The sequence below is a fragment of the Lissotriton vulgaris genome, chromosome 5 (assembly GCF_964263255.1).
Source record: "Lissotriton vulgaris chromosome 5, aLisVul1.2, whole genome shotgun sequence".
Lineage (NCBI taxonomy): Eukaryota > Metazoa > Chordata > Amphibia > Caudata > Salamandridae > Lissotriton > Lissotriton vulgaris.
In genome coordinates, this window is record NC_141693.1 from 1,507,019,039 (window position 1) to 1,507,042,708 (window position 23,670).

Below are 23,670 nucleotides of genomic sequence, written 5' to 3' on the forward strand. Positions count from 1 at the left end.
GCACTGGGATTTAGTCCAGCATTCATGACTGGTAGGACTCTGCCAATGTTGACCTCTCCATATCTACAGGGGGCACGCTTGCATGGGGACTAGGACTGCCAGCTAATACATGCCTATTTCACCAATGGCGTACATGTCTGCCCATGTGTCCACCACCTCAGCTCTCTCTGGCCCATGTCCACAGAAATAGGGCCATGCCACATCCGCCACCCCAACTGCATAACACCCACATCTATAGGGACAGGACCCTGCAGGACGATCAACCACCAACGTCATAAGAAGTTACTGGCTTCATTTGTTTCCCCAGCGGTCCCAATAGGAAACCAAGGGGACCTCAGGACACTCTTATACATTTAACTAGCATTGATTGCAGCACCAAGCTCAGAAATCCCAGTTTCCCAACAAATGTTGTTTCCCCATATTATTAGACACTACTGAGTATTTTTTGTCCAACTAGAGAAGTGGGAGACAAACCTGCCAGGTTTCCACACTTTTGTTCTAGACGTGTTTCATACTTAGTGAGACTGTAAATATGGTGTTAGTAAAAAATAGCATAGTAATCTAAAGATCCATCCCTCCTGACGTGCTAAAGAAATTGGCGTCATGTACTTTCTTGTTTTGGGTTAAAGTGTAACAGTGGGTTGAGTGTGTCGTATTATCTGAACTGCAAGTGAAAGACCATTGGTTCTTTACTATTATACTAAAAACAGAGAGTAAAATGGACCGCTAGACAGCAGCTACCATATTCGAGTCAATGAAACGAAGTGTGAGGGGTGGTAGCTAACTTTTGAAATCGACATTAGCTAGACCCTCAGGAGAAGTTAGAGTACCCAGCACTAATGTTGCAGGGCACTCATTACATACTTGCAGACTGGCAGCAAAATTCTGACCAGCGATGAATCAGTAGATAACTCACAACAACAAGACTATTACAGTGAAAATTACAGGTTTCAAGAATGAAGGCAAAGCATCTACCTACTTTAGAAACTGTCCCAAATCGTCACACAGTGCCTCACAGCCTGGCCACTTGCATTCTCCATGTCCATAAAGCGGGTGTGGGCCGCAATGGTCCTCGTGCGAGGAGCTGAAAAAAAATCTGCTCATTAATATCAACCATTCCTCAATGTGAACGTCCTTTCATTATTACATTTTGTCTTTTATTATCTTCTTTCTTGTCTTTATTTTCAAAAGTGGTCATCATTAACTCCTGCTTCGATAATGACATTCCTGCAGCTAACACTGAAGGGCCTTTCTTAAGTCCAGGAGGAGTCAGACGTTCATGATAACCACCTTGAGTAAGTATTTCACTTTAGAGTCAGAATGTTTCTTAATGTGTTCATGTATACCGTAGTCTAAATGTACCCCAAATGGATAGCCTCAAAATCAGCATGAATCTGGCACATCTGGAGATACTTCTCACAACTCGACTCTAAAGGACCCTTAGATAAGGACATTCTTGCAGCTTACACTGTTTAGATATGAAAGATTATTTGAAAGAACCAAACACCAGGACATTTGTGCTGCTTACATTGGGTTACTGGCCAAGTATCTTCTTTTGTTAGGTGCCTATCTTGGACACAGTAGTGGGGGCACAGGAACACTCTGCTACCTTGTCGCAGTGCCCATCTTTTGGCAATCCAGTTTCAGCCACCTAGTTGGTCCATGTTATGAGAGGGGTCCTGCTCCAGTTAATAGACAATGATTGACCCATACCTGTCCCTCCTTGAGGTCAGCATCGAGCTCTGCCCATTGCTCAGCGAGAGGTGTGAGAGCGACGGGGACATCTTGGCGGTAGTGTATGAGGTAGAGTTGGTTGTGGCGGTGCTCAGGTCCAGGCCTTCGTGCTTGATAATCTCCTCTGTGGGCTGGTTGGCTGTCATTTCCTTCCACAGCTGCTGGAGGTCAGAGGGGCACATGGCTAGAGAGAGGGAGATAGTGATTTAAGTGTTCAGTCAAGGGACCCGCAAAGAGGCGGTAAAAGCCCAGAAGAATATACTTCTTGGGGTTAAGGGATTTGGGCACCATTGTAGAGAGAGATGATCAGTTTAGAAGTGCAGTGCCAAGTCCAGATGAATAGAACTTTAATGGAGCGAAGATTAGTTGGGGACCCCCCAAGAAAGAGGAGCTCAGATGTAAACAATGATCAGCAAGGGTCACTCAGAGGAAGAGCCTCATCGGAGTAAGGGGCTCAAGTTTGAGTTCCTTAGAAAGTAGGACAACCTAGGGGAATTATTATGAGTTCAGTGACTTGCTGCAGGAGACAGAGTGGAATCGCAGGATTTTGCAGACTGCACGTCCCAGAGCTAGCAGGAATCACAGGCCACAAACATGTCAGCAAAATTGGAATTCAACACAGTTTTGCTTGCAGTGACTTAGGGTACTTTATAGAGGGGCAATTTAAATGTCGAAAAATGTTACATTATCTACTAACTATATTGCACCACAACATGAGTATCTCTCAAAGGAGGGAAGCAAAGTCCTGACCCCAACGCACACAATAAGGTGGCGATATAACCAGGTGGCAAGCAAGGAGGCAGAAGACCACAAATGGGGCGGACTTGCAGACCCTTTAATCTGGTGTAAGAGGGATAGGATATTGTCATAGAATGTGCCACGCTTTTCATGTGGTAGGAGCCTCCAACTAGCTGCGCGCAGTGGTGTCTGGCATCAAACACCTGAGATTAAGGCATTAGAGATCAGGGTGTCTGATTGGCAGGAGTTGGAGGTCTTGTCTGGTGCATCAAGAGTCATGGGACAGACTCTTGCATTGCCTGGAGGTGACTTCACGACTGCACAGTCCTGAGTTGAGAGTTTTAGTAATACACCATCCCTAGTCGAATGCATGCAGGAAAAGTGTTTGAGCGTATTAGGCACAGTCCTTGCTCAACCAGTGAGAAGAGGTGGCTCTCACACAAGTAAGAAGTGGCATTGGGGTTAGGTTTTACTTATCTGGCATAAGACTGTGATGTGCAATGGGAGGGGGAATGAAAAAGAAATCGGGACAAGGCCCAGTCTTACCTTGCGTAAAGGGCTGCTGTGCCATGGCACCCTGCCCTACAGCATGTGGACCAGGGTGTGTCACTTTATTGAAGGGCTGGAGTTGGCATGAAGCGTTCGGAAGTGGCAGGGCTAGTGTTATATTGCTTCTGGCCCGGTCTTACAGCACCATGGAATTCGTGACTCAGTACTCTAACATGCTAACGGTGGGGAAGGGGTGCGAGGGATAGTGGGGGTGTATCCCACGGTACTATGGCAAGGATCTGCAGATCTACAGGGGGTGAGAGATATGGGGGCCATCCGTGCTCTGGTCTTAGCTTGCATTAAGCACTACAGTGCCATTTGCTGTAATGAACTGGCCCTGTTCCTGCATAAGGCAGTGTAGGGGTGAGGCTGGGCCACGTTGAAGGGGGCAGTGCCACGAATTTACCTTGTGTCAAGCTCTGCAACGCCATGGCACCCTGGCTCGGGCCCATGCTGACCAGGCCTTGCCGCTGCAGGTTCAGCAGGTGCTGTTGTTGTAGTTGTTGCATTTGAAGCAGCTGCTGCTGGAAGGCCAGCTGCTTGTTCCCCAAGGACTGCTGTAAAAGAAGGCAGAACACCTCAGTAAAATCTCTTCAAGCCAGATCAAAGAAGCAATTACTAACATCTCCCTGTGTCAGAGACAGATCAACCTCTTAATAAACACCCGTCTCAGCCCAGAGAGCGAGAGAGGACAGATAATGCAGTATTAACATCTCCTGGTTTCATGGAGAGGCCAACACCCCCGACTCAGAGGGAGAGTAGCATCTCCTTTCTCTCTCCTTGGGCTCGAATATGTATTAGCTCAACTCTCTACCTTGCGCTCCTTTTCATTCCTGTACCTCTTTCTTTCTAGCTATGTACTTCTTATCTGTCTTCTGTCTTCCACTCCTTCTCGTCTTTCTCCAACCCATCTGCCCCCTCCCACCCCCCTTCCCATTCCTCTCTTTAGGACCCCTCTCCTCCTCTGGCTTCCGCCGCTTCTTTGTGTTTCATTCTAGGCTTCCGCAGCCCGGGTTCAAGTAGCTGTACATATCTTCCCCCTCCCCCGCCAAGCACATTGGATGCAGCTCAGTGGGTGCAGTCTGTGCTGGAGCAGCTGCTGTCACTTTGATTTACGAGCACATCCAGTGCAGTTTCAGTGGCAGGCTGGCCTGATGGGCGCACTTCATTAATCGAACACGAGGATGAGGCGCCAGCTGCTCTCGGGGGCCGGTCACCACACCTGCACCGGCAGCACATTCAGAGGGAGGCCGGGCACCGAGCTCTGCCCAGGCTCCAGCCAGTACCGGGTGCCCGCTCACCCCACAGGGCGGCACAGCCACGATCCTGGGGCACTTCATCTTTGTACTTTTTCATTTTAAGTGTCTTCCTATGTTTTGAAGCTTATCACACATGTTCACAAGTGGTACCCAGCTATGCTTTCCTTTCTGTATAAAAAGCCCTCGCAATGTGCATGGTTTCACGAGTATTTTTATATCTGAAGGAAATCTGCATAGTCAGAAATGCATCTGTAATACTGTGATGTAGACGACAAATGAATTCGCCAGTAAAGTGCTCCGCAGTTAGTGATGCCGTGAATCGTGCACCGCTCGCCTGTAGCCAGGTCTCTCGGATGTTTTGCCTGTAATCCTGCTCATGTCCGATATTCTGATTACAATCTTCACTACTATCAGATATGATGCAGTCGTCTCTTGCCCTGCTCTTAGGCGATAGTTTGCTCATCCTGACCCAGATGTTTTACTTGTAACCATGCCCTTATCACTAATGCTGCTTGTAATGATGGCCCAACACAAGGCTGATCTGCTTCAGTCCGCTGCGCGTGCAGGCAGACCCTCCATGACAGCCTGTAAGTGACGAACAGGTGCCGGCCATCTTAAAGCAAAGTACACATCTACAGAGGCCATCCAAACATTACACAGAAGAACAATTGTTACTTACCTGTAAACAGGTGGTTCTCCAGTATTGGTGTCTTTCATAGATTCACATGCTTGAATATTCCCCGTCGTCGGAGTGGGAGTCCCACGGTAAATAAAATAGCAATAAATGCTAAATATATAATAATATACAATAAATATATATATACATAATAAGGAAAAACCCAAAAAATGCATACAATAACCATCTGGTACCTAACCAAGAGTTTCCACATAGGAATGCATGGGGAAAAGAAGTTCCAATGCAGCCTATCCTTGTCATTATGTTAGTCCAAACTGCAGCCAATCAGGCGCCAGCAGCCCTCTAGAACCTTCTCCTCAGAGCTCAAGCCCTCAGATTTTCGTAGCACAGGAGTGACCACAGAGTCTATGAGGAGAAGCGAGCCTCTGAGGGGAGGATGGGAGGGTCGCATGTGAATCTATGAAAGACACCAATACTGGAGAACCACCTGTTTACAGGTAAGTAACAATTGTTCTTCTCCAGTATTGGGGTGTCTTTCATAGATTCACATGCTTGAATATAGAATAGTAAGCAGTCCGTATCCGTACACAAAGTTTCCAGGATGCAATGTATACACAAAAGGTTGAAATCAACAGGATTAAATCCATGTCACGGAAGTTATAACACTGTATGTATACATAGAGAAGACATGCACAAGACTGGAAACCATAGGAGGAGGGTAGAACAGAGGCTCACCTTATTGAAAAAGATTCCGGAGCACAGCTTGTCCCACTGCGGTATCCCCTTCGGCCATGGCACCCAGATTGTAGTGCTTCGTGAACGTGTGCCTGCTGGACCACGTGGCAGCTCTGCAAATCTGATGCAATGGAACTCCGGCAAAGAGTGCAGTCGAAGAGGCCACAGACCTGGTAGAGTGGGCTCTCACTGCAGACTGTAAAGGCTTTCCCGCTTTCTGATGGCAGAAAGCAATCGCCGAGGCCACCCAGCGGGCTACTGTAGGTTTGGTGACTGGTCGCCCTTTTTGAAAACGGCCATAGGCCACGAAGAGCTGATCTGATTTTCGGAACTGGGCCGTTCTGCTGATGTAGAACTTTAAACATCTTTTAATGTCCAAAGAGTGCAGGCGTTGTTCCGCAGGTGATTGCGGATTGGCAAAGAAAGACTTCAGTATAACAGGCTCATTAATATGGAAGTCTGACGGCACTTTTGGAAGGAAAGTAGGATTAGTGCGTAAAAGCACAGAATCCGGTTTGAACTGTAGAAATGGCTGTTTAATTGTGAAAGCATGCATATCACTCACTCGACGTGAGGACGTCAGTGCGAGTAAAAGCGCAACCTTCCAGGTGACATACTTGAGATCTGCGCTATGAATTGGCTCAAACGGAGCAGTCATTAATTGTGAGAGGACAATGTTGAGGCGCCACTCTGGAGGAGGACGCCGAACTGGTGGAAAAGTCCGAAGAAGTCCTTTGAAGAACTGACGTATCAATCTGGATGAGCATAAGGAGGCGGAGCCATCATGGCGGAAGCGTGAGATTGCCGCCAGAAAAACTCTTAAAGTTGCATGTGACAAACCCGACTGAGCCAGATGGAGAAAGAAAGGGAGGAGCTCAGCGGGCGTGGCACGCAAAGGATGTACCCCGGCGTCTGCACACCAGTGGCAAAAGCGTTTCCACTTCAACTTATAGGTTTTTATAGTTGATGGAGCCCTGGCCTGAGCGAGGATGTTACGACACTCTTGAGGGATGCTTAGATGTGCAAATTCACAGTGCTCAGGTTCCAGGCTGACAAGCTCAGGGAAGAGGGGTCCGGATGGTAGATTTGACCCCTGTTCATGGAGAGAAGATCCATTCGAGGATGAAGAAGAATGGGTTTGCATTGAGACAGGAGTAGCAGCTCTGAGAACCACGCCTGTCGTGGCCACCTGGGGGCAATCAGAAGGATGTGACAAGGCTCTCTCCGCATCTTCCAAAGTACGCGAGGCACTAGAGGGATCGGAGGAAAAGCGTAGGCGAAGAGATTCGACCAATCCATCAGAAGGGCATTGCCTTGGGACCCTTTGTGGGGATGCCAGCTTGCGTAAGCGGGGCATTTGCGGTTCTCTGGAGTCGCAAAGAGGTCGATTGCAGGGCTTCCCCAACGGTGAAAGACCATATCGAGTGTTGGCTGGTGGAGTTCCCACTCGTGGTTGGATGATCGAGATCTGCTGAGGGAGTCCGCCAGGAGGTTGGACAACCCCGGAAGATGTACTGCCGTGATTTGGATTTGATGATTGATGGACCAGTCCCAAATCGCTTCTGCCAAGCGGGACAACACCGGAGACTTTGTTCCGCCCTGCTTGTTTATATAATGCATGCAGGTCGTGTTGTCCATTTGTATCAGAACTGACTCTCCCTGCAGCACTGGTTGAAATGATTTCAGGGCTAGAAAGATAGCCATCAGCTCCAACTTGTTGATGTGCCAGGTCTTTTGATGGAAGGTCCATTTCCCTTTCACGGACAGGTCTTGGAGGTGAGCTCCCCAGCCCTCCAGGGAGGCATCCGTCGTCAGTGTTAGATCTGGGGTGTTGGACAGAAAAGACGTGCCTGCTGCTAGTTGGTGTGGTTGTGCCCACCATTTGAGCGCCTTTTTCATGGGAATGGTGATGGAGACCTGATCGTTGAAGGAACCGGTGACCTGACGCCACTGCTTGTCCAGAGCCTGTTGGATAGGTCGCGCTCGTAGTCTGCAATGAGGGACAAGAGCGATGCATGACGAAGCCATCCCCAAAAAAGACTTCAACAAGCGGACTGAAACGCACTTCTTTGCGAGAAGTAGCGATACTAGCCGGAGGATCCTCTGTTGACGTTCCCGGGAGACAAATGCTTTGGCCAGGGTGGTGTCCAACGTTGCCCCTAGAAAATCTTTGCAAGTTGTTGGCTGCAATTGAGATTTCTCCAGATTGATGGACAGACCCAAGGAACGGAATACTGTCTGGCAGATTGCAGTATGATGTAGAAGTTGTGCACGGGATTGTGATTTCAGAAGGCAGTCGTCGAGATATGGGAATATCTGGATGCCTTGAAGACGAAGAAAAGCCATGACCGGAGCCAACATTTTTGTAAAGACTCGGGGGGCTGAACGGAGGCCAAATGGAAGGACCCGGAATTGGAAATGAAGGTGCCCCACCTTGAAACGTAGGAACTTGCGATGCGCCGCTAGAATTGGGACATGGAAGTAGGCGTCCCGGAGATCGATGGTAGTCATGAAATCTCCGACTGAGAGCAAACGCAAGATCTCTGTAAGCGTGAGCATACGGAAGGTCTGGTCCTTGAGATAATGATTGAGTGCTCTCAAGTCCAGTATTGGTCTCCATTCTCCGTTCTTTTTGATGACGAGGAAAAAACGGGAATAAAACCCCTTCCCTCTCTGCGACTTTGGCACAACTTCCACCGCACCCTTTTGAAGGAGAAGGCGAACCTGATGAAATAGTTCTTTGAGGTGCGGAGGTGGTGGTCCGGAAGGTGGCGTTGGAGGAGGTACCTCGACAAATTCCAATGCATGGCCTCTCTTCACAATGTCGAGTGCCCAACGGTCCGTAGTAATGGAGGACCATTGAGAACCAAACAGAGAGATTTGACCTCCAATTCTCCGTTCGACAGAGGAGTCATTGGCGTTTGTTGGATTGACCTCTGAAATTAGACTTCCCTCTGTAAGTCCTGGCAGGCTGCTGACGGGAAGACTGCTGGCGGTTACCGGTGTAACGCTGGTTACCTTGGTTGAAGGACCGGTATTGACTGCTTCCTCCACGAAAAGTGGACGTAGTGCCACGTCCTCGAGCACCCCGAAAGGGCTGTTTCCTAAACTGAAGGGTACCCAAAGCACGTGCAGTGTCCGTGTCCTTTTTAATGGATTGTAGCGCCTCATCAATATGCGCTCCAAATAATGACTCACCGTCATATGGCATATCTAGGATTCGTGCCTGAACTTCCTGCCGAAACGAAGTCGAGCGTAACCAACCCTGGCGACGCAGAACAGCTGCTCCAGCGAGCTGGCGAAAACCGGTGCAGGCTACATCCACTGCACAATCGATAAGTTCTTCTGCCGTCCTCTCTCCTTCTTGCAGAATTTTCTGTGCTTCTGCCTTGGAAACATCTGGAAGTAACGCTATGTAGGCGGCTAGATCAGCCCAAGCCTGACGATCATAACGGCCTAAAATGGCCATGGCGTTGGCCACTCGAACTGTAGTAGAGGACATGGAGGAAAATTTTCGTCCAATAGCATCCAGGCGACGGCCCTCACGGTCCGGAGGAGCAGTGATCGTAGATGCCGGATTCTTTGAACCCCGTTGAGCTGCCTGCGTGACGACAGAGTCGGGCTTAGGTTGGCCTGTAAGGCATGCTGGAGATCCTATAGGAGCTTTGTATTTCTTCTCTAACCTTGGCAGCTGCGCTGGTAGAGAGTTTGGCGTCTTCATTATCTTCTCCCCTTCAGACCAGATGAAATCTATAATCGGGACTGTGTGGATCTGTTTCAAGGGCTGGTTTTTGAAATCGTATAGGAAGCAATCTTCCTCTCGGTGTGCTCGTGGCAGTTTGAAACGCTGTGCTGCCCTATCCATTAACTGGTGGAAGCCTGCGATGTCCACTGGAGGAGAATCCGCTGCAGGCACCTGAGAAGGAGATGGTGTTTGAGCACGATAGTCATCCCACTCCGCCAAATGTTCCTCACCATCCTCATCTACTTCAGAAACTTCACCATCTTCACGCTCTGGAGGATTCTCGTCATCATCATCCTCTGGATAGATGGTAGTGTGAACACGAACCGATGTAGTACGGTGAACAGTTACAGGAGACGCTGGTTGAGGAGGAGCCAGAACCGGGTTAGAAACCGGATTCATTACTGATGGGACCGTTGTAAGCTGTGGCGTTGGTGGGAAACGCCGATTGTAGTCTTCCAACATACTTTGGAGGTTTGATATCATGGAGATAGGCAACATTGCAGTTGGAATCTGAGTGTGAGTTGTTTGATGTTGGTCATAAACATCTTCCTCGTCATTACTGAATTCTTGGCACTTAATATTAAGGTCCGAAAGACTGTGAGCTTGGCCATCAGACTCTTGATCAGAATCAGTCGCAAACAGCGGAGATGGAGGATTAATCATCTCTTGCTCTGTAAGAGTCTCGAACTGTGGTTTGCTGGACTGCAAGGGCAAAAGAGGCATAGTAGCAAAAGAAGAGGCCGGCGTCGAAATAGTGTCCTGCGTACGCGTTGACGGCATGACATCAATTGACTTCTGCGATGGGATCGATTTGGATGCCATCGTCGACGAGGAGACCGTCGACGGAGCAGTCTTCAACGGTATAGATGGAGTCATCGTCGACGGAACCTTTACTTTCAATGTCTTCGTCGACGGAGTCATCGTCGACGGAGTCATCGTCGACGGAATCTTAGTCGACGGAGTCATCGTCGACGGAGTCATCGTCGACGGAGTCATCGTCGACGGAGTCATCGTCGACGGAGTCATCGTCGACGGAGTCATCGTCGACGGAACGGTCGTCGACGGAACGGTCGTCGACGGAGCAGATGGAATAGGTCCCCTCGTCGACGGGATAGCCGTCGACGGTGCGCTCGTCGACGAGAGCGTAGACGGAGTCAAAGCCTTCACACTTCTAGTCGACGACGACCGGGTCGTCGACGAGTGAGCTCTTTTCGTCGATGACGATGAAATAGGAATCACAGAAGGCACAGTCTTAGAGCTGAGAACCACTCTCATCGACGATGAAGACGTCGACGCTAAGGCCGACGACGATCCAGAGGCCATCGTCGTTGTGACTGTCGTCGTCGATTTGGAACCAGAGACAGCCATTCTCGTCGACGGAGTAAAAACTCCCGTCGTCGACGGCAAATCCGTTTTCCTCACAGAAATACTGGACCTTGAAGCAGAAGGAGCCTGAGAGCTTTGTCTCGTGGGCCCAGACGTGGTAGGCAAAGGTGAAGACACCGCAGGGGCCATTGTGAGGGAAACTTTCCTCTTTTTAAGAAATGGTGAAGGCACCTCCTGCACACTACCACGTTTAGAAGCTGCTTGAGAACGGCCTGACCCCAGACTTTCAGCGTCAGAAATTACATTATCTTTGTCTTTAAGCCTCTGAAGCCAGACAAGTAAACGGCCTTCTCTGTCCTTTTGAGTTTTCTCTGAGAATTTTCTACAGAGTTTACAGGTACCCACTTCATGGTCCGGGTAAAGGCAGTAAATACACTTACTGTGTGGGTCATCATGATATAATCTCAGCTTTCCACAAGAGGAACACGCTCTGAAGAGAGATTTCTTACTTGAAGACATTTTGGAAGAAACTGGAACACTTGAAGAAGAAAACTGAGCAGAGCTCAGGGAGACTCCCTTACACACGACGTGCGGTAGAAAATCTGAGGGCTTGAGCTCTGAGGAGAAGGTTCTAGAGGGCTGCTGGCGCCTGATTGGCTGCAGTTTGGACTAACATAATGACAAGGATAGGCTGCATTGGAACTTCTTTTCCCCATGCATTCCTATGTGGAAACTCTTGGTTAGGTACCAGATGGTTATTGTATGCATTTTTTGGGTTTTTCCTTATTATGTATATATATATTTATTGTATATTATTATATATTTAGCATTTATTGCTATTTTATTTACCGTGGGACTCCCACTCCGACGACGGGGAATATTCAAGCATGTGAATCTATGAAAGACACCCCAATACTGGAGAATCAGGAGTCCCCTCCCACGAACCGGCAAGATCACACCCAGGCAATGTACGGGCCTCGAGTCACTGTGCACGGACTGCCATGGCATGACATCTGGGCTGCCAAGCGACGGCAGCGGCTAGCCTCAAGCACGGGCCTCGAATGCGGATTTCAAGTCCAGTACTGGGTTCAGGAGCGCCAAAGATAATGATCAAAAAAAGTTTCGATTTCAAAATGTCTAGTTGGGAAGGACTACAAGCGCTTCAAGGCCCCACGGAGAGATAGTAAGCACTACAATGCAATACATTACAAATCTTACTGGAAGCCAAGGAGTACACATGCTTCAGTACAGGCACAGATGATGTGAGGGCGGCATACACGCTTCATTTCTGAGAAGACAGCAGAAAGTGTCTTATGCTAACTGGCAGCTCTATCAGCTAGATATAGCCAATTTAAGAATGTCACTATTGTCTCCTATGGCTATGCACTGCTTTATGCAAACGTAGTCAGGATGGACCGCCCTATTCAATCTGCTCTACATTTCTAGGTTGGATTTAAAATGTACAATTACCTAATGTTGTGGTACTGTTTGGAACTCCATTGCCAGCTGGTCCATTTCCAAGCCCTCCTTCTCTAGCATTTTCCTAAATTGGTTTTACCAATGTCTTTGCTCTGGGATGTTTTGCTTAGTATTGGTCTTGATGGTTGTGTTAAGTGAATGATTGGGCAGCAAGTCATGGTAAAGCGACTCTCTGATTTCCTGGGGTATTGTGATTGTATTCATCTGTCTTATGGAAGAATTCACTGCTTCTACTCCCTTGTATGCAAATACTATAAGTTAGTCCCGTGTTTAGTACACATTGTGTACTTTGGGCTGCTTTATACAACCATTTACTACAGATGTGTTGCCTCCTTGTGCTTTGAGATTACAGCTGGATTTTCTCTCTAATTAAAGCTCTATTTTGCTATTGCCAATTATTGGATACAATGACAAAATAGCTATGGAGAAATCACCCAGCGTCGTAGATTCCTAAAAGAGACTCTTGCGCCTTCCTGTACGATAAACGTTAAGGGTTAGCAATCATTTTGTTCTCGCATGTTGTTGGGGTGCTCTGGCAGGCCAGTGGCAGACAAAGCCCTAAATGGGTTAAGGGTAATAGAGTGAGTTTGAGGGGGCGCCTGCTCGTCCAAATTCTAAACATCCCGAGGGGTTTGTTATGTTATGTAGAGCGCACTATTACCCGGCAAGGGTATCTTGGTGGTGTACAGGTGTGAGTCTTAGTACAGTTAGGGCCTGTGGGACTACTCAAAAATAAGCACACGCATAAAAGAAAGAGGAAATCAAATAAACCTCGGTCCTCTATACGAAACCCTCAGTGGTTTTAAAATTTCCGTCACCCACTAGAAAGTAGCATGCTTCATCACAGGGCGTGCTAAAACACTGGCGCAGACCAACACTAAGAGTGGAGCAAAACACATTGTTTTTCGGGGCAAAAGTGGCCCCTCAAAAATGGGATCATCCAAACATATAAATCTTAAAACTACCTAGGAGAGTAACCCCCTGTTTTATTCTGGGCCTCTCTTGGCATTGTTACAAATTAATTGTAAGTCAGGGTATACCTGGACCGTTAGTACACTGTACCCCTAAATACTTTATTTATCAACCTGTTTCGGCCCTCCAACCACCCATAAGGGTCGCTGGCCTTTCTCAGGATGAAGATACATGTTCTAACTCTTCTTACCACTCCCTCCCATGCTCAATGCAACTTTAAATAATGTTCTTCTCTTTGATGGTGGTACTAAGACATCAAAAATATCTAGAGTGCTGTGGGTTTTAGTTCTTTTACCAAGCAGAATTTTTTCAATGGACAAAGGTGGCAGTTTTTTCAAATCTGCTAGGGGACACCTCTCAAGGTTGTGAAAAGGGACAGATCTGTGATTATGAGGCTGGGTGGCCGAACGCCTCTAAAAAGCCTAGGAAGTCCAAGAATGTTTTAAATACCCAATACCAAGGCCCCCAAAAGTGAATAGGGATTCCAAGCCCACTAAACTAGGGACTTAGTAGTTGGTAAAAAGAGACTATACCAGAGTCAAAGGCCCACGGTCCATTTAATGGAACTCCCAGGGATTTAATAGTTGGTGAATGGGGATTAATGAACATAGTCCAAGGGAAGACCTATGAGAGCTGAACAGTTCTTCAAAGTCAATGTTAAATGGTGAGACTATTGGCTCCGACACTGGACTTCGCTCTCATGTTAGCCCACTTCCATTGGGTAACAAACATCAGGACTCTATATCTTTTGAATGCCTGCTTGTAGTTCAAGTGGCTGGAGTCCCCAGGATCAAAGGCACCCACTGGAACTACTTGTTCCCACTAGTATGCGAGATTTAGGGTGATGGCTCAGTTGTACATTTAAACCATTATATCTTCAGAATATCAAGGGCAGAGAGATATGCCAAAATGTTCTGGAATCAGGATGACCCATGTCGGCCAAGGACCAATGCTGCAGGGCCTGGAGGAAAAGGGAAATGCTGCTCTTTAAATGTGCCTCTTAAAAAGAGGGCTTCTGGGCTTATATGGTTGGAATGGCACAAAATGAGTCCTGGGTTGGAAGATCATCACTCTCACAGTTCTGAATGACTTCTGAAAGTCTTCAGTCCTGTTCATTAGGCAGGTGTCTTTGATTCGGGTCTGGCTATTGGGGGACAGTGCCAATCTTAAGTTTAGTGGGCACTGCCCTGGTCGTCCTGGTCGTGGGCAAGTCTTGCCATGCATGTGGCAGTATTCTTCCCTCTTTTTCTCAAGGTAGGTCAGGATATGGCTTTATATAGAGTCCAAAGCTATGCCCCTGGTTTTGGTTGAGTGAACACAGCAAAGTCCTTGTCAGATGTCTTCCCCAGAAGATGTTATAGAGCTTGTTTGAAAGTTCACACTGATAAAAGCAACTGCTATATGTTAACCTGCTAACCTCCCTTCTAACCTGTTAGTAAGGTTAGGAGGTTACTAGAAGAAGACACACTTAACAGAAAGGGATGCCATGTGCAAACCTGGGTTGGGTACATTACTTTGGCTTCAATCACAAAAGAGAGATGGGAAAGCATTTAATAGTTAAAGACACATCTCAGAGAGACAGAGGAGACTTTTTATGGGGTTCCCTGTGATTTCCATACATCTCCCAGCAAAGGACAAAGGAGGAGGCCACATATAGGCCACACGTCCCAAACAGGGAAAAGTCAACTTTGGCCAGTTCTGGAGGCAAAGCTGACAACACAGCAAAACAGTTTTTGCTCAGCCCTTTGTTCTATAGAAGAAGGCAGACTGTAAGGGCTGAATGTAGATTCCCTCGACCTTTTGGGATGCTAAGAAGCAGATACACAGAAGAAAATGCGTTTAGTGGCCTGCCCTAAGTCCCTCAAATTGTAGATTTCTCAAAGACTCTGCAACCAAGTCCACTGATGTCGACCTATCTACAGGGCATCTGCGCTTCCTTCATCATTATGGCATTCCCCCATAGTCCTCTAGCCGCTCAACTGTTGTAGCACTTGTCCCATGAACCCTTATGGTGTTGACATTTTGAGTCTCAGAAACATCGCATTGTCACTATAGACCCGTGCTTCCTACAAGAAGTAAAGGATTAGTCATCCTGAGTTGGCACCTTTAGTCAATGTTACTGAACTCTCAACCCTTGGTTGAGCATATTCGGCAACGCTCTACCGTGACCATGCCGGATTTGTCCACCTTTCTGGAGGCTCCAGAGATCTGATCCATCATTTGGACATCTTTCTCAAAGCCCCAGATTCCTCATCATTTATCGAATCCCTTCTTTGAAACCTCTTCACCATATATCATGGTTTACCCTTTTCCAATGTCCTAGATACCCATGTCACTCTTTATGGTACAGTCCAGATGGGCAGTGTGTTATCCCTTGCCAAAAAGAGTGCCTTCCTTGTGTATGTCTCCCTGTCCCTTACTTAGAGTGTGCCATTCCTAATGATCTCTGCTGCTCTACTTGCAGCGTGTTCTCTCTCAAGCCTTTGCTATCTCCAGCTACGGTGCACAATTTTGCTCCCCACCTCTTTGATCTGCTGCTTGCTGGCCTGCTGTTGTGTCAGGAGTTGGAGGTGTAGCTGCTCCTGTTGCTTCTTGTAGTACTCCTGGAGCTGCAGAAAAGGAAGGACATCAAACATCAAGTAATGCAGGGGTCCCGGAACACTCAATGCCTCTTCATCGAGGAAGGAGCCATCATATCAACCTTTTGGAGTCTAATCACTGAGAAAGGATACTACATACACCACTGCTCTCAGGATTTCCTCACTGTAGCTGGAGCTTCTATATACCAGTCTCAAAGACTCCTCATTGAGAAACGAAACTCCCTAAATCGCTGAAGAGGAAGCCTCCGTACACCATTCTCAGAGCCTCCTCACTGAGCAGTGAGACTCTAGACTACTCAGCACCTCCTCATTGACTCCTTACACTGCTCTCAGGGTCTCTTCACCTAGGACGGGGAGTCCATCCACCACAAAGCACCTCCTCATTGACTCCTTACACTGCTCTCAGGGTCTCTTCACCTAGGACGGGGAGTCCATCCACCACAAAGCACCTCCTCATTGACTCCTTACACTGCTCTCAGGGTCTCTTCACCTAGGACGGGGAGTCCATCCACCACAAAGCACCTCCTCATTGACTCCTTACACTGCTCTCAGGGTCTCTTCACCTAGGAAGGGAAGTCCATCCACCACTCAGCACCTCTTCAGTCACTCCTTACACCATTCTCAGTGCCTTCACGAAGAAGGATAATACATACACAACGGCACTTAATGCTTCCTCACTGAGGGAGCCTCCATACACCACTCTCCGTGCACATTCACTGAAAGCAAATTATGGGTACTCAAATTGACTGAGGAGGAAGGCTCCATACACCATTCAGCGTGCCTCCTCACAGAGGAGAGAAACTACTCCATACACTGCTCTCAGAGCCTCCTCATTGAGGAAGCCTCATACTGAAATCAAAATCATCTTTATTCGATTTCATATTTTAAAATCATAAAAGTGTAAGTGTAAAAACATAATTTCATAGGTTTTCCAATAAATGAACAGATCACAGTGATCTTGCTGATTTACCACAAAAGCAATAAAGGTATAAAGTGCAATTGTCATTAAAAACTCCCAGTTTTAGACAGAGCTAGACTATTCATGGTTTTTGTACATTGTAAAAAAGAACATAAATAACTAGTCACATAATAGTAGACCAAAAGAGAAGGCAGTATTTGTAAAAACAGGTACGCAGGTCGATATTGCTTAAAATTCACATCCTGTAAGATCAATATTAAAAAACGTTCCCTAAATCCTTAAAATAGATACTGAAAAACAAGGTATGAATCGTACTCTCAGTACATACATTAGCACATTAGCACCTAGGAATATTGTCTGGCCAGTTAATAACAGTAGGGATAGTAACCAAATGCTAAAATATGTTAAACTGAAAACGTGTCAGAACGAACTTGTGGTAGCAGTTGTAAACAAACTCGAACAAAGGTAACAAATATCAATAGGTTCCTAATGATATTCGATTTTGTTAATTCCAGGGCCAACTTTACTTCCTCATACATCGTGAGGAACATACTGTTTGTATAGACTGTAGAGTGTCACAATGTTCAAAAAATTCAAGGTGGCTAAGTCAGAACAAATCAGATTGACATGATATAGCCATGGTATACATAAAGGTGCAGACAAGTTAATACAGTTGTTAACGATGTGCCGATTTAAACTACTGTCTTCAAAGGTTCAGACATTATGCCACAATACATTTATCTGGGTATGAGCCATGTCCGAAACAAATGACGTCCCCAGTTCTGAGTGACTGACCTCGGAAGAGCAACTCTGGGGGACTGCAAGTAATTTCTTGAGAAATACATTCTGTATTACTTGAAGGGGGGTTTTTAATGTCACTGTAACCACATAAACCTACTGCATACAGCGCTGTTCCTACACATTTAGCCTTATAAACAGTTACCCTTTTTAGGGCTCGCCTGTTGTGCGCAGCACAGCTGGCAAGCTCTATAGGGGCTTATCCAGTCTTTATCCACACCACCACTGGCTGGCGATTCCTTGCAGTGCATGAAGCGCGTGCACAATGCCACCAGCCGCCTGCCTGCCTGCCTCGCATTCCCACATCAAAGGCAGCCCTCCCAGCGCATTTCTCACCCCCTAATTATTCAAGGCCGGAGGCCGTATCTACTTTTAAAACGTGTTTAACTTGTTTCTAGAACACTTCTGTCCCAATTGATTCACCAACTGCTCTGTTAGGATGTTACACGGATCTCTGACATGCAGTGTGCGGCCCTAACTGAAGTAGTGTAAACCCCGGCGCACAATAGCCAACTTTAATTCTATCAAACATTGTCCAGGTTGTTGTGTCTGTGTCTTTCTGTGCTGAGGTAATTTGTTGCGTGCTTTCTTGTGACTCTCACTGAGCAAATACGTGTCTCCGTCCACTTTTTAAAATTGTATTTCCATACATCCCTAGGGTGAGTTTGTTGAGCTAATCCGCAAGAACATTTTTTGTTTACACTGTTTACTTTAATTGGCTTGGCTAGAAATCAATCCAGCTCCAGCAGTTTTTTTTCTTCACACTCGGCATTTACGTTTATTTTTTTGGGGAGAAACACATGGTTATTGGTGTGTCTAGGCTCTAAAACAAACGTGGTCCGCTGAAGGCATTTTTTTAAAACACAAAGGCATTCACTTTTCCTTTTAATTTTCAATGGGGAGAGCTGATACCGAGAACCCGTCCACACTCTGTTAATACTGAACAGGAAGGTATTAGAGACTAGATGCAGCTTTCCATTGTCACCGCTAGCTTCAGCCTCCCCTTTTGCGCTCTTCCTCCCTCAGATTCATTTGCTCCAGAGCCAAAACACCGGCCAGGAAAGCAGACCACCACTTCCTGGAGAAGTCCTGGCTCCAGCATTCAGAGTCCCCTCCCACCGAAGCTAGTTCTCCCTCCCATTGTTTGACTGGCTTTGGGCTTCTCCAGAGCGCCCTTCCTGCAGCTCCAATGAAGGTAGGCATGGTATAAGCAGCTGCCTTAAAGTCACAACAATGCACTGCAAAAAAGGGCGCACATAGAGCCAGGAACACATATACTCCAGCCTGACCGGAGGAACCATGTGCTGCACGCAAACACACTGTGTAGAGCGCCTCGCCAGCCGCCCAATAATCATTACCAGCAGTGCAGCGCGTGAGTCAGAGTTGAGGGGTTGGTGTGTTGTATTTTATTGTTATCGTTGATTTGGAGTGAGTTGTTCGGCACTCTTCTTAAGGGCAGCTTCTAAGTCACAGGTATGCTTAGCTGACTAGAGAGTCGGCTTTTTGTGGCAGGTGATATCTGTATGTTTAAACTATTCTGTGTTTTTAGTCGGTTTTCACATGATGTTTACTTCTTTTTCTATGTTTTCTATGTACCTGAGCTCGAGTGGAAGCTATTGAAGGATTTTACAAAAGCAACACTTATATAATAGAAGGGCACGTTCATTTTGCTTTAGGCACGGGGAAATTAAGTGACTTGCCCAGAATCTCAGGTTTTGAACAGACGCAAGGACTAAAGCCTGGTTCCACAGTTCCAAAAAACGGCAGCTGTAGCCCTTCCTACAACTGCTCAATACGTCAGTTGCAGCATCTCACCCTCACATTATCCAGTGCAGCATCTCACCCTCCCATTATCCAGTACATGATCTCACCCTCACGTTACTCTTTCTACGTGTTCTTCACCCATCACCTATGTTCCTTCCCCCTCCCGTGCCCTCATATGGTTTTACAAAATGCCGTCTCTGATTCCTTACAACCCCCACATTGTTATTGCTCTCTCCTCCCGCTCCACAGTTTTGTTTTTCTATACCAGTCAAACTCAAACCAGCAAGCAAAATCTTTTTTATTTAAAACTGCCTGTGTGTAGGTGCATGCATGCTTGGTGCTTGCGCCTACAAATTACAAAGCCGACTGCTTGTACCCTTTTTCCTGTTATAAAAAAAAAAAGCAGCGCTGTACAAAATCGGGATGCTGTACGACAGGGCTTACAATCTTAGCAACGTCAATTGGGGCAAGGGCGAGATATATTGACTTTGCCAAGAGCGGTTTTTGTACTAATATCCCCTTCTCTGACATCTCAGACATGCCCAATAATCCCTATAAAATCTCTCACTTATCAGCAAATCTCATGTTGAGGCGATTACTATTAGGTCTTCTCTCTGGGACTTTGCTTATCACACATGTTGGTGTTACAGAGAGAGCCTTCAGTGTCTCTGTTTCACTTTACAGTTGTTTTCACTTCACCCTGTGATGTTTTTTCACATGTTCATACTGGGGACCCAAATGTTTGGGTTATGCTTTACAAGGGTTTCACTACGCTCTGATTAGTTGTTTTTTTAAAATAATTAACAGACGTTTTTACTATCTCATGTGTTTTATTTAACATGTTCACATTGGGGATTTTGGGAATTCCACTTTAAAAAGGTTTACTACACCTTAAGGTCTTAATACTCCTTATGATGTGTTTAACCTACTTGTTTTTGTGCAACTGCGGATTCCAGTCCTTACATTTTACATTTTAGAGGTTTTGTTTCGCACCCACCACTGTCAACAAAATGCGTCTGTCTTCTATTTCTGCAAATCGCAATGCCGAGAGCATTTCCCAGCCGGCCGACTTACTGCTTCCTTCCTTTCCATTTCTTTTCACGGTTTCTTTCATTCGCCCATCTCTCACTTTTTAATTAGTGCTCTGTTTTCTTCATTATTTTTCTTTATTTTAATATTTCCCTTTAAATTACCTTTCTTCTCTCTGATCCTCATTGTAACCTCTATTCGCTCTGTGTGTCGTCCCTTTCGCAGGCATCCCACCCCCTCCCTCTCCAGCGCCTGCCTTCTCTCTGCCCACGCATCACTCTCTCACGTTCCATTATTCTCCAGCTGCCTCAGTCTGCCTCGTCTTCCTCATCCTCCCTATGACAGTCCTTCTCTCACTTCAGGGCTTACTTCTTCTTTCCCTGTACTCCACAGTTTCCTTCTCTCAATGCGTAATTCTTTTTCTTCCTTCTTTTTTCCCTTTAAATTACCTTTCTTACGACTCTGAAACAACGCACAAGGAACAGTCGCACGGGCAATTGTTTAACTCACAATCACCACAAGAAGCCTTCCATCCGTTTCTAAAAAACACGAAAGACCCAAAACTGTAGCAAATGCAGACATACCGAATTTGTGTACTAAACTCACCAACAAACATTGACATGCGTATAAAACAATACAAGACAACACTGAAGGATTAACGAAGAAAGTTAATCCACCCGAAAACTAACTGACAATCAGAAACATTATAACTAAACGTGCGACACTGGTTATAGCAGTGTATATTGAACTAAATGCAGAAAAACAGCCTACACTTTAACTGTAATAATACTAAGAAAATAGAGACTAATTTATTTTATATGTGCACATAAACCCAGCTGCTCATTTTATCGACCGCAGAAACATGAGAGGCTGCGTCGGCCCTAAGGGTCTCCAGCGTGTTAACTGCATATCACAGGTAGATCGGTCGTCAGCGCTTTAACCCTCTGAGCTAGCTTTATTAATCCAGCTATCAGCAAACAACGAATTGCACATTCATGAACTGTACATATATTGTGGGAGTAACCCAACATCATTTCTTGGCCTTTCATCATGTATAATTTACGTGTAATCTGGGGTCATTTGAGCACGAACACTAGTACAGATGAGTGGAAATAAATAAAAAAGCCCTCTGCTTGCATGCTACTTTCGCGGCTCCTTTGATGTGCGTCCATTTGCCACCAGCCACTTAGCCAATTTGTGTGCAGGCGCCGCCTCTGCTGGCGCGCGCCGCCTCTGCTGCCAGGCTTCAGCACACCAGGCTGCACACCCCTCACCCCCCAGTCACTTCATCCGCGCCCACTTCACACGCGCTCTGCAGGTCATAAACAGGACCATCTGCTCCACTCCCAGCACTGCATGACCATCTTCAAAGCAAGCTTGTAACCCGAGCTGCCCTCAGACGTTCCAAGACACACACTTTTAATGCTTCTGAGGTCGATAACATGAGCCCCGTTGCATTGACACACACTGCCCTCACACACACACAAGTTACTGTCACACACACACCCTCAACCCCTCACCCACCCTCACCCTCACTCACCCTCAACACCTCACCCTCACTCACCCTCAACCCCTCACCCTCAACCCCTCACTCATTCTCACTCTCACTCATCCTCACTCACCCTCAACCCCTCACCCTCACTCACCCTCACTCACCCTCACCCTCACTCACCCTCAACCCCTCCCCCTCACTCACCCTCAACCCCTCACCCTCACTCACCCTCACCCTCACTCACCCTCAACCCCTCACCCTCACTCACCCTCAACCCCTCACCCTCACTCACCCTCAACCCCTCACCCTCAACCCCTCACCCTCAACCCCTCACCCTCACTCACCCTCGACCCCTCCCCCTCGACCCCTCCCCCTCAACCCCTCACCCTCCCTCACTCACCCTCACTCACCCTCACCCCCTCACCCTCACTCACCCTCACTCACCCTCACCCTCACTCACCCTCAACCCCTCACCCTCACCCTCACTCACCCTCAACCCCTCACCCTCAACCCCTCAACCCCTCACCCTCAACCCCTCACCCTCACTCACCCTCACCCTCACTCACCCTCACCCTCACTCACCCTCAACCCCTCACCCTCACTCACCCTCAACCCCTCACCCTCACCCTCACCCTCACTCACCCTCAACCCCTCACCCTCACTCACCCTCAACCCCTCACCCTCAACCCCTCACTCACCCTCACTCTCACTCACCCTCACTCACCCTCACTCACCCTCACCCCCTCACTCACCCTCACTCACCCTCACTCACCCTCACTCACCCTCAACCCCTCCCCCTCACTCACCCTCAACCCCTCACCCTCACTCACCCTCACTCACCCTCACCCTCACTCACCCTCAACCCCTCACTCACCCTCAACCCCTCACCCTCACTCACCCTCAACCCCTCACCCTCACTCACCCTCAACCCCTCACCCTCACTCACCCTCAACCCCTCACCCTCACTCACCCTCAACCCCTTACCCTCCCTCACCCTCAACCCCTCACCCTCACTCACCCTCAACCCCTCACCCTCAACCCCTCTCCCTCACTCACCATCTACCACTCACCCTCAACCCCTCACCCTCACTCACCCTCACCCTCAGTCACCCTCACCCACCCTCACTCACCCTCACTCACCCTCAACCCCCCACCCTCACTCACCCTCACTCACCCTCACCCTCACTCACCCTCACTCACCTTAAACCCCTCACCCTCACTCACCCTCACCCTCACTCACCCTCACTCACCTTAAACCCCTCACCCTCACTCACCCTCAACCCCTCACTCATCCTCACTCACCCTCAACCCCTCACCCTCACTCACCCTCACCCACCCTCAACCCCTCACCCTCACTCACCCTCAAACCCTCACCCTCACTCACCCTCACTCACCCTCAACCCCTCACCCTCACTCACCCTCACCCACCCTCAACACCTCATCCTCACTCACCCTCACCCTCACTCCCCCTCAACCACTCACACTCACTCACCCTCACTCACCCTCAACCCCTCACCCTCAATCCCTCACCCTCACTCACCCTCACCCTCACTCACCCTCAACCCCTCACCCTCAACCCCTCACCCTCAACCCCTCACTCATCCTCACTCACCCTCAACCCCTCACCCTCACTCACCCTCAACCCCTCACCCCCTCACCCTCACCCCCTCACCCTCACCCCCTCACCCTCCACCCTCACTCACCCTCAACCCCTCACCCTCACTCTCCCTCACCCTCACTCACCCTCAACACCTCACTCACCCTCAACACCTCACCCTCAACCTCAACCCCTCACCCTCACTCACCCTCACCCTCACTCACCCTCACCCTCCCTCACCCTCACTCACCCTCACCCTCACTCACCCTCACCCTCCCTCACCCTCACTCACCCTCA

At 47.9% G+C, this 23,670-nt stretch overlaps 1 protein-coding gene across 3 annotated transcripts in view; it reads right to left on the reverse strand.

Moving 5' to 3' along the window:
• The window catches only part of FOXP4 (forkhead box P4), a 305,849-nt gene that overhangs the window by 74,010 nt on the left and 208,169 nt on the right, over positions 1-23,670 (reverse strand). For all 3 annotated transcript variants that reach the window (XM_086923539.1, XM_086923540.1, XM_086923537.1), the window contains exons 5-8: positions 15,697-15,783; positions 3,428-3,578; positions 1,714-1,918; positions 980-1,084 (exon numbers count right to left, since the gene is read on the reverse strand). In XM_086923539.1, coding sequence (XP_086779665.1) covers positions 980-1,084; positions 1,714-1,918; positions 3,428-3,578; positions 15,697-15,783 — 548 coding nt within the window. The remainder of the gene's footprint in view (positions 1-979; positions 1,085-1,713; positions 1,919-3,427; positions 3,579-15,696; positions 15,784-23,670) is intronic.